This window comes from Lynx canadensis, chromosome A2, assembly GCF_007474595.2.
Source record: "Lynx canadensis isolate LIC74 chromosome A2, mLynCan4.pri.v2, whole genome shotgun sequence".
Lineage (NCBI taxonomy): Eukaryota > Metazoa > Chordata > Mammalia > Carnivora > Felidae > Lynx > Lynx canadensis.
Genome location: NC_044304.2, coordinates 80425373 through 80437402, shown reverse-complemented (window position 1 = coordinate 80437402; position 12030 = coordinate 80425373). Strand labels below are relative to the sequence as shown.

Genomic DNA, 12030 nt, shown 5'->3' with positions numbered 1-12030 from the left:
TGAACTCTTGCAAGAACACTCCTGATGCCAGGCCTTTGTACTTTTTGTACCTTGTGCCTGGATTGGTCTTTCCCAGAAAGCTGCATAACTCACCCTTTTAACTTTTGTAGGTCTCAGCTTAAAAGTCATTTTATTAGTGAGGGAACCTGACAACGCCTTATAAAATGATAACTACCCCACACCACTGGAGTCCACACTCTCTATTCCTATTTATGCTCATAGCATAAAACAGAGTCTGGTATATAGTAGAGGCTTTACAAATATTTGTTGAATAAATGAATAAATGCACTTGTTGATTACAGTTTCTCCTCTTGTTAAGTCGACACCTATACTGCTGCTGGAAGGATCTTTCTAAAACGGGTCTGATTCTTGCACTTAATGTATTAAAACCCTTCCATGACTCACTGCTCTTGGGTTAATGTCCAAGTGGCTTAACGTACCATATAAAGGTAACGAGGATCAACTTTCTCTCTCAACTTTGTGGCACACATCCTAAGAGTTTCCAAATTTTCATTTCTAATTTGCACTTTCATTTATTTTTGTATATTTGCACATTCTGTTCCCTCTAACTGGAATTCTTCCCCTTCCATTGTTCATCTGGCTAAGTCTGTATTTCCAGAGACCTTTCATTTCAACTCATCCATCTATCCATCCATCCTTCCATCCATCCATCCTTCCATCCATCCATCTGTCTATCCATCCATCCTTCCCTCCATCCATCCTTCCATCCATCCATCCATCCATCCATCCATCCATCCATCTATCCATCCATCCATCCTTCCAACTGACAGATGTTTTTGGAGCATCTGCCACACGCCAGGCAATATGCCAGGTACTCTCATACCACGCAGAGCCTATTTCTACTACAACACTCTTGTGAGAATTACTGTTTTCTCTTCTGGCTCACTTCCTAATTTCTGAATTCCTTGAGGGCCAGGGCCATATTTTTCATGTCTATATTCTTAACAACTAGTGTTTGACAAATGGCATGCATTACAAAAATGTACCAGCACTTTGTACAAATGACACCAAGTTCTTGTCACATTAATCATCAATCCCCAAATGACCCATATTACATATCTATTATCAATTAATAGCAACAATCAAAAGTCTTCTGCTGGTGTCATTTGAGAATTGAGATTATCTTAGGCATTGTGCATTCTTGCTGGTTGTTTAAGTACTTGAAACATTTCATAATGTTTTCTTGATTTAGATTTTTAATTTTATTTTATTTGTAATTTTTTAAAATGCTTACTTTTGAGAGAGAGAGAGAGAGAGAGAGAGAGAGAGAGATACAGAGACAGAGCATGAGTGGGGGAGGAGCCGAGAGAGAGGGAGACACAGAACCCGAAGCAGGCTTGAGGCTCTGAGCTGTCAGCATAGAGCCTGATGCAGGGCTTGAACCTACCAACCACAAGATCATGACCTGAGCCATAGTTGGATGCTTAACTGAGTCACCCAGGCGCCCCCTGATTTAGATTTTTTAAACACCAGAATGCCATCTTGCAGATTTTAACACCTACAGTATTGTGATTTTGTGATTAATGAAATTGAGAAGGTGTCAAGTGAGAAAGAGCATAGTATTCCAGCAAGGTATTATATTGCTATTTTGCTATTGCCATTATTTTGTTACCATTTTTAGGCAGTACCAACACATTAATATAGAGTCGTATACTGCTGTTAATGGTTTTTCCACTGTAGTTTAGCATCAAACTCTAAACAGAGAAGAATAACATTTCACTAATCATTTTATTTATGACTAACTTTCTTGTTTACAGACCTGTGGAAATCATATTTGAAGAGCTGCCTATAAACATCTGATCTCTTGAATAATTCCATTTGTAAATTATTTACCATCTGCATCCTGCTGTTACGTAAGGACCATGTAGTTGTGCTAGCTCATTAAAACTGCATTACTTTCGACCCCAGAATTCACCAGTGGGATTTTATTATAAACAAAATGAAATTTTGATTAGGCTTCTGAAAAAAGAGCTTGTCAGAGTAAATACTTGCTATACATGTTGACATGTTCTTGGTGTTTTTTTTTTTTTTAATGTTTATTTATTTCTTTTGAGAGACAGAGACAAGAGAGAGCGAGCCCTAGTCGGGGAGAAGCAGAGACAGTATACAGAGAGAATCCCAAGCAGGCTCCACGCTGTCAGTGCAGAGCCTGACACAGGGCTCAATCTCACAAACTGGGAGATCAGGATCTGAGCTGAAACCAAGAGTTGGACGCCTAACTGAACGAGCCACCCAGGCACTCCTATATGTGTAGACATGTTATCACAGTGCTGAAAAACAGCAAGGTTTTAAGAAAGCAGTGATCATTAAGGTATAATGAAAGCAGTGATCATTAAGATCAAACACTGAATCAAAGGAAGGGAAGTTGTTTGAAAATCCTATAGTAAAAACACAAAATAACTCCTAAGTCCCCAAAGCATTAGCAAATTGAAAAAGAGAACTCTCTTACCCTTCAGAAGCATGGGATTCATTAAGTCATAATCAGATAGAAAATCTAAAGGTCAGTTTTCAACCTGACCAGTTTTTTTCATTGTGGGTAAAGCTAAATAAAAGAGCTTTGCCATTCTAAGAATGCTGAACCTTTGTTCAAGTGAGTCCCTTCTTCAAGAGAGTTTGAAAAATTTGTGTTCTTTCGATGTCACTTATGAGTCTGGGAGACGGTTTGCTCTTTTACCTGCCCTGGGAAGAAGTCTGTGCATAAATACCTTAAACTGTAGAACATATCCAGGTTTCAGAGTCAAATCTCGAGTTACTGCAAAGCGATCCCCATCTGATTTTCCAAATACCATGGCTGATGGTGTGGCAGAGCAGAAAGTTTCATTTTTAACCATTCCTTCATTGGCCAACATCAACCACACACTCATTTGATTCATAGGGTAATCAAAAGCTGGCTTCTCATAAAAGTTCTATTAGAAACAATACAGACAACACAGAAAGGCAATTTGATAGCTTTGAAAACAAGAAAGGAATTTTCAGTTTATGACATGCAGGGCCATGTACGATTTGTATTGCTAGGAAAACACAGCAGAATCTCTAAATTATTATTTTTTTAATGCCATAAGCCCTTTTTCCTGATGATTTAACCACTGAAAATATTTTGCCACTGTATATCTAATTTTATAAACACATTAATAATTGTGCTTGATGTCTTGGCCAGACTTCCTAGCTATTTTTTAAAAATATCTAAATAATCTGTGAAGTAGTAGCATAGAGAGAAAATAAAACGATTAAGCGTAAAAAAGTAACTACAAACACAGAAAACTTATATTACTTATAAAGCTTATATTCCAGGGTCAAGCAATCAATCTTTGGGGGAAGTGAGGAATTCTGTAATCCCATCTATTTTTATAATCCTGTCTTCTTGGAGTTCAGGCATAGGAAAGATACCTGGGGTAAAGTCGGGTTCACAATGGGGATGACCTGCTTTTGTTTCTCTGACAGAATGATGATGTCATCGATTGCCCACTGATCGTAGCCTTCCCCTGAGAACACAGGCTGCCACCAGCGGAATCTTGTGCAAGAGGTCTTAGCGGCAGCTGGAAGTTCCAGGTAGACGAATCTGCATAAAAGGAAATCATTTACGGCTGGGAAAGGAAAGGCTGTTTTTCTTCTTAGCAGCTGTTTAAATAACAAGAGTAGCAACAAGAGAAAGTTTAGTTTTGTTTGATCTCTTGAGATATATATATATAAATTATATATATATAAATTTTTTTTTGAGAGGGAGAGACAAAACAGGGGAGGGGCAGACACAGAGGGAGACACAGAATACAAAGTGGGCTCCAGGCTCTGAGCTGTTAGCATAGAGCCTGATGCGGGCTTGAATACACAAACCGTGAGATCATGACCTGAGCTGAAGTCCGATGCTTAACCGACTGAGCCACGCAGGCGCCCCTGATCTCTTGATATATATTTTTTAAGTTTAGACAGATCAGATCAAGAGGTTTAAAGTTGTAAGTCCGTTTAGTCCTGGCCATGTTTATTCCATTTGGAATTGTAACTTTTTGAGGCAGATATTTCTACTAAGTCTGATTTACTGAACCTTTTGATTACCATGACAACGGCATAACATTTTTAAGAAATACCTCGAAAAAACTGTTCCTCTGTATATTATTACATTAAAATAGCATTACAATTTTTTCCAAACCATTTCATTTTACTATGCATTAAAAATGATGGGGCGCCTGTGTGGCTCAGTTGACTAAGCGTTGGACTTTGGCTCAGGTCACGATCTCACGGTTCGTGGAATTGAGCCCCACGTCGGGCTCTGTGCTGGCAGTTTGGAGCCTGGAGCCTGCTTTGGATTCTGTGTCTCCCTCTCTCTCTCTCTCTGCCCCCTCCCAGGCTTGCTCTCATTCTCTCTCTCTCTCTCTCTCTCTCTCTCTCTCTCTCTCAAAAATGAATAAACATTAAGAAGAAACATTTTTTTTAAATAAAAACAAATGAAACAGAAAATCACCCATAATCTTCTGCATGGGGTTGACTTGTGCTAACATCTTGATGTATCATTAAAGCATGTAATCTTTCCTATAGGTGAAATATATGTATAATTCAGCATCCTACAGTTTGAAATTTCATATTATGTCATATGCACATCCTCGTGTCAGTATAGTTATTTTTTAAGATCATTTTACTGTCTATATATTTTCATGACACAGACATACTATTGTTTATTTTACTTCTCTCTGTTATAAATAATTCTGTGTTGAAAACCTTTATGTGTACAGCTATAACTCGGTTTATTTCTTTAGAAATAATTTAGAAAGGTTTAGAAAGATTTACAAATAATTCCTAGACATGAAATTACCAGGTTGAATAAACTAGTCATGTTTAAGGCTCCTGATTTTTCCAAATTTCTTCCTGGAAGAGTCATACGGTTTGCAGAATGACCTGTCTTGCTGCTCCCATGTGAAAATAGCACTGGTGTTATCATTAAAAAATGACCACCGGACTGATGAAAAATGATATCTTTTTTATTGCAACAGACATTGGCTATTATTCATATTTCATTAAACCTCTGTGTTTTCTCTTTTGTAACATCTACTCATTTCTTTCACCCATTTTTTAAAATTGGGATCTTACTGGTGTTTTCGATGATCTTTACAGGAACATCAATCCTCTGTTTCTCATATTGGTTGCAAATATTTTCTCAGTCTTTCTTCTCTTTAACTTCTTTGTTTTCTTTGACAGGTATGTGTTACATGTGTATGTAGTTACACATTCGCACGTAGTATATTTCTACGTAAGTAGCCCTTTCCTCTGTTAATTCTTCCACTGAATTTGTGTTTAGGAAGTTTACATCTCTAAGATCAGAAAGTACCTTAAATGTTTAAATCTTTAACCAGTCTTTAACAGTTTTTGATGGGGTAGGGTAATGATCTAATAGATAATTTTCCCCTAGAGCCTACCCATTTTTTTCTAACACTGCTTGTTTGAATAACCACTTCTTTCTCATTGATAGTTGATGTGTCTTTTATTTTTTTTTAATATACAAGATTTTACACACATCTGAGCCAACTTCTGGGTGATCTATTTGGTTCACTGTTTCTGTCTATCCATGCACCATTCAAATACCTTAGGTTATACAGTGTGTTTTAATATCATGTGGGGCATTCCTCTCTTTTTTCCCCAAAAGTTTAAGCTATTTTTGCCAGTTTATATGTCTAGATACAAAGTCCTTCCCCACCTCCAAATTCCACTAAGATTTTGATTGGAATTGCATGAAACATAAATTAAGAAGTATCTGCATATCACATTCTTTAGTTTTCCTATCTAGAGATGTTATATTATTTTCCACTTATTTGTCTTCTATTATATCTCTGAAGGAAATTTTGTAGTCTTCTTTACACAGATGCTTAGTATTGTTTGTTAAAATTAGTCCTTATATTTATGTATTTGCCACCATGAACGGGGTCTTTTCCTGATATCTTCCAACTCAAAATTTCCCAACCATTTTTAGTGTCATAGAACTCTTTGATAATGTGGTGAAACAGTCTGGTCCTAAAGAAAAATTCCCATAAATCAAAACTGAATATTTATGAAATCTGAAAAAACTACTGAACTTCTGTTTGTCTGTACAGTACTTCAGTCACTTTACTGAATGCTGAATAATTTCCAGATTGCCAATGATATTATTTGGAAAAAGTAATTTCCATTATTTTAAATTGTTGTTTCAGCTAGTTTGGCACCATTATGAATTCCCTCTTCCTTGTACTGGAGGAAATCTCACCAGGTCCCATTTCCCACACACCATTCCTGACATTCTCCCTGGATGTTATGTCTCTCATTTTACCCAAGTTGGCTTTTCTCTGGTTTAATTTTTTTATTTTTATTAAAAAAATGTTTTTAATGTTTTATTTATTTTTGTGAGAGAGAAAGAGAGACAGAGAGACAGAGACAGAGCATGAACAGTGGAGGGGCAGAGAGAGAGGGAGACAGAATCTGAAGCAGGCTCCAGGCTCTGAGCTGTCAGCATAGAGCCTGATAGGGGGCTTGAACCCAGGAACCCTGAGCTGAAGTTGGACACTTAACCGACTGAGCCACCCAGGCACCCTGGCTCTTCTCTGGTTTTAGATTCTCTCAGTGTCTCTCAGAAGAAGTACTTTTGGTTGGTCTATCTGCATGGCTACTTATGTTATATTATGGAAAGTTATGTCACCTTTAAGTGACTCAGTGTTTTAAAAGAACAAACTTCTAAAACTTCAAGCTACAAAATAGCTCTCTGTTATACAGTATGTTTAAAATAATTTAATTTGTAAGAACTGAACCTACAGAGTCTTCAATAATATTTTTCTTCAATAAAACAAAGTTCAGTTGTAAAATGCCAAATAGGATGTTAAAACTTAAAATGGGTTGGTGGTGAACATATAAAGAAAAATTCTGTCTCTTTGTTAAAGTACAAACATGAGATTATAAGAGGAATACTCTAAAAATGATATCCTTGAATAGATTTTAATGACACATATAAAATATAAAGTATAAATACAGAATTTCAAAATGCTATGTAATTGTAAAATAACTAAATTTAAATATAGAAAAACACATTGATTATCTGGTATAGGGATTAGTATTAAACACGAGTCATTTTCCCAAACTCCTTAAGAGTTATTGTCTAAGATATTATATATTTCCTCCTTGCATGAAAATCAAGACAGGGATGGGTCAGTAAAAAATTTCAGAAATCTGAGCCCCACAGATTCATTCATATTTTGTCCAGGACTAGCTCTGGTGCTAATATGAAAACTTAAAAAAAATTTTAATGTTTATTTATTTTTGAGAGAGAGACAGAGTGTGAGCCGGGGAGGGGCAAAGAGAGAGGGAGACACAGAATCTGAAGCAGGCTCCAGGCTCTGAGCTGTCAGCACAGAGCCCGACGCAGGGCTTGAACCCACGAACCATGAGATCGTGACTTGAGCAGAAGTCAGAACCTAACCACCCAGGCACCCTTGAAAACTTTTAATAAAATCCATCTTGCTGTTAAATCTAACCAATGAACACCTATATCCATATCCAGATGTTAATATATAAATATATATATATATATATATATATATATATATATATATATATATAGTGTGCATTCACAAAACCTGCAAACTGGAAATGTGAGCTTGGAACATCCGTATATCATGCAGTTTCTTTGGGAAAACTGTTCTGTTGTCTTTCCCTCTAGTCACAATTTTCCCCAAATTCTTTAAAAATTCAAACATGAACACGAGTGCTTTTTGTCCATAAACAAATGAAATGAAATTTTTATATACTGGGCTATCATTTATGTCAGAATCTAGTGAGTCTGTCTACATTTGCAATAGTTAACATTCGAGAAACAGCTCAAGAAAACTGAACTCTTTACTGTTCCTGGAAACCAGTGGAAGGCCATCAGGGGTGGTTACCTGGGTTTGCTGAAGTCTGAGAAGTACATTTCTGCCAGCAGGTGCCACTGGATGCCCCCATTGTTGCTGTACTGAAGGAGGACGCCTTCCTCTCTGCTGTCGGGTTTGTTGCACGCAGCGCTCTCTCCACCAATCTGGATGTAGAACTGGACAAAGTCGACCCAAGAGGTGTCCAGATCCCAGCTCACCAGCTGCCTTTTCCCAGCCTTTCCAAAAGACAGAAGAACCACAGATTCAATCCTCTGGGGGCTCTTTGGCATTCTGTCATTTCAGTTTCAAGATCATAGGCACATCCTAGCATCAGGTGGAGATGATTTTGTTCCCATCATACTGTTGAGAGGAGCAAGTTGTGCCATTTAATTCTCTGCTCTGGTTATGGTAACTGTTCCTGAATACATTTGATTAGTCTCTGCATCATTGATTCCCAGACTTGGTTATGAGACCCTAGGGAACTGCTAATTATACCAAAGAGTATTTGAAAGTCTTTAAAAATAAAGCAAAATTAATTTTAATTAAAACACTCCATGTATTTGCTTTGTAAATCTCTTCCAGGCAGAGTAGTGGAGAAGAAAGACCATATACTTTGAAATCAGTTGGAATTGGGTTGGAATTTTAGACCATTATTCATGCTGTTCACTAGCTATGTGACCTTTCTGAGCTTTTCTTTTCCTCAAAGAAACAATATGGGTAATAATACCTTCTTTATAGGGTGCTGTGACAATTAGATGAAATAGATGTTGCATGTAATTTGCCTAGCACATGGCATGTCTTGCTGAGGGAACATCCTCTCCAGAGATAGGCCCTGACCCCCCTCCTCCCTGGGAATTAAAGTGAAACATGCAAAATAATAACTTTTTGACAAAAAGAAAGAGTACACAGTCTCTGAGGCTCCTGGTCAGTCTCTCTCTCTGTCTCTTTCTTGGTAACAGAGAGGGTGGGAGGGACCATTTCAGTAAGTTTTTGTGACCATGAAATGGTCTCTTTGTGTCTCAAAAAATGTTGAAAATATCCTCAACCTGCTTCCTTTGCTCAGTGTGTCCCCTACGTGTCACAGTCATGTGGTGAAGTAATAGACTCAAATTGACAAGGTTTGTTGTCATTCCTGTTTTGCATAAATGGGTTCGCACTAATGGGACTGAAAAATGGTTTGCCCATGAGATTCTTCCACCCAGAGGTACCGCCAAAGCTAATCCATAGACTGCACTGAATTGGTCTTGGAGAGCTCCCAAGGAGTTCAATTAAAAGCCAGGAAGAAAAATTGAGATAGGATACATAGTATAGAGAAAAACATCCCTCAGACTTATAATTTAAACCCGATTCTAATCCACTAAGTTAATTAAGAAAGGGTTTCAGTTATTAGAAGTCACAGGGGAAATACTTGGGGATAATTAAAACACTACACTGTTCCTGATAAATCTAAAGCCAATTAAGAGACTCCAAAACAAACGAGGGAGCAGCAAAATGAGAACTGAAGTTAATCCTGAGACAAGAACTTATTCTTTGGAATTCTCAATTTTAAGTACGTATTTGAGAAAATCCTAAAAGTAATAGGCATTTTCAACGTGTTATGTATGCTTTTAACTTTTATTTTTGTTGATTTGAGATATTGTAAGTGAGAAACACCTCAGAGGTTATTATAATCTGGCCTAGAATTTTCATGCCTCAGGATCATTACAGGAAGAATGATTTTAAGAAGAAAAACTATAGAACCTAGCTAGTTAATTCCAATCCAGAAAACTTCTATAAAAATTTGGCATGTGGAAATAAGCCAGAAGGACAAAGATCTAAGGTGAGGAGAATTATAAAAAATCCAATTATCACAATTAGCTGATTGGAATGATTGGTCTATTGTGAAATTCACAGAGTAGTGCTTTTTTTCCAGGAGACTATGGTGTTGGTCGACAAAGGTTTTGAAAGGGTTTTGTGAGATTTTTGTAAATGGTAGAAAATATCATACAAATGCTTAGTTTGGCACTGAAGGTGTTTTTTCCTAGAGAATAGCACAGATCATTTTCTTTTGTTCAGTGACCTGAAATGCTGAACATTGTTTTAAAGGGAGATAAAAAAGAAAAAGGAAATGGCTTACGGCAAACTTTTTGTCAGAATTTAGAATCTGATGTAACAACATGCCTTGCGGTTTTTCTATTCTACTATTATCAATGTATTTATGTGTGTGTAAGTGTAGAGATATACACATCTAATGTGCGCACGCATGTGTGTTAAAGTACTAGGTTATGGATCTCCTCATTTTTGGAATGTAAAAATACCATCCAATTTCCTTCCAACATTCTAGGTTAAAATGGCTCACTGCTTTAAGGGTTTAGATAAAATAAAACATTTTAAAGGCAATGTCTTCAGAATCTAGAGACTTCATAACACAACCTCTAAAACATTTCATAAAACTTTACATTTGCCTCCCATTAAAATATTCTCTAGTCAAAATGCTACTAGAAAAATATTTCTATATTTACTTGAAAACAACCATTTCTTTTTTTTTTCTTAAATTTATTTATTTATTTTGAGAGAGAGAGAGAGAGAAAGAGAAAGAGCATGACCAGAGAGGGGCAGATAGACAGGGAGAGGGAGAGAATCCCAAGCAGGCTCCTTGCTTCACACTGAGCCTGACATGGAGCTTGATCTTACAATTGTGAGATCATGACCTGAGCCAAAATCAAGAGCAGGATGCTTAATCAACTGAGCCACCCAGGTGTCCTGAAAACAACCATTTCTTTAAAACCTCCTGCTTTCTAATTTTCTTTTTTTTTCTCTCTCTCTCTTTCTCTTTTTCTTTCTTTCTTTCTTTCTTTCTTTCTTTCTTTCTTTCTTTCTTTCTTTCTTTCTTTTCTCCTTCCTTCCTTCCTTCCTTCCTTCCTTCCTTCCTTCCTTCCTTTTCAATAAGAATTATTGGGTGCCAATTACACCATACACAATAGGAAAACAAACTTGGAAGGAGAGTTCACAAATACGTGTAGTGACAATAATGACAATTAGGGCAGCAGACCAAATTCTATTCCTTGTTGAATCCCACTTGGTCATATGATCATCTATCAATTCTATAATCTATTCAGTCTCAAGGTACTTGTTGATTTGTACATGCCTAGCTCATGGCATGCATTTCTGAGTTGAACACCTTATCTAGAGTTTGGCTCAGTCAGTAGGATTCAGCATCTTTCTGGGTACTATGAAAATAAAAATAAAACTATGATCTATCTATGAATAGAACACAAGTGAGGGAGGAATTCAAAGAAAGGAGAGAGCAGTGTAGTCATCATGCCACAAAGCTCCATGGAGAAGCAGGATTTGAGCAGGACGTTTACAAGGTTTATAGGGATACAGAGACAGTAGAAGGCATGATGGTAGGCAGTGGAGATTAAACAAAGACAAAGAAATTATCGAAACCTGGGATGGGGAGGAGAAATTTCTGTTTGGAGCAGAAGTCTGATGTTTCAAAAAATAAGAGGTGTAGTTAGGGCAGCAGTACTGGAAAGCACCCTGATTGATCAAAGAGGGACAGAATAGAAGCACATTTTAGGTTTAGGGTGGTTTGCAATTGGGCTAAGGAACCTTTCCTTTGGGTTACTGCTTTGGCTGGTAGGGGCTGCCAAATTGTGTATCCCACCTCTGTGCTAAAGCAGTGAGCACATGACTCTGGCTCTGCCAATCAGAGTATGTCATTCCTCCAGACACTGTGACTGGCCAATCAGAAACCTTCCCTAGATGTTTCTACAGAGCTGCTTAGAAAGCTCTGTGGTCCTGGCACCACTCTCATAATGACAGCTGACCTGAAAATAGAGGAGAGAGTTCTGTGGGCATTTGAGTTTCTGGTTCCAGGTATCTCTGAGGCCAGCTTCATATAAGCCCTCCCTGTGTTCTGATTACATGAACCAAATTTCCCCTTTTTTGCTTAAGCTAGTTTGTCTCACTTAGAATTCAAAACAGATCTACTGATATAAGAGAAAAAAGAAAAAAAAATGCTCTTCAGATATTCTGACAAAAATATAGGGAAAAGGCTGGATTGGGAAGGGAAGAGAATGATTTTACTTTTGAAATGCTGGTTTTAAGTTAGTGGCAGGGCATATAGATAGAAATATTTAATGGTACAAATTTTTAATTTTTTTCA

General features: G+C 37.2%; 1 protein-coding gene across 1 annotated transcript in view; it reads right to left on the bottom strand.

The window, feature by feature from the left end:
* The window catches only part of RELN (reelin), a 532864-nt gene that overhangs the window by 114589 nt on the left and 406245 nt on the right, over positions 1–12030 (bottom strand). Inside the window, 3 exon segments of the mRNA XM_030307797.1 lie at positions 2727–2927; positions 3409–3580; positions 7911–8116. Coding sequence (XP_030163657.1) covers positions 2727–2927; positions 3409–3580; positions 7911–8116 — 579 coding nt within the window.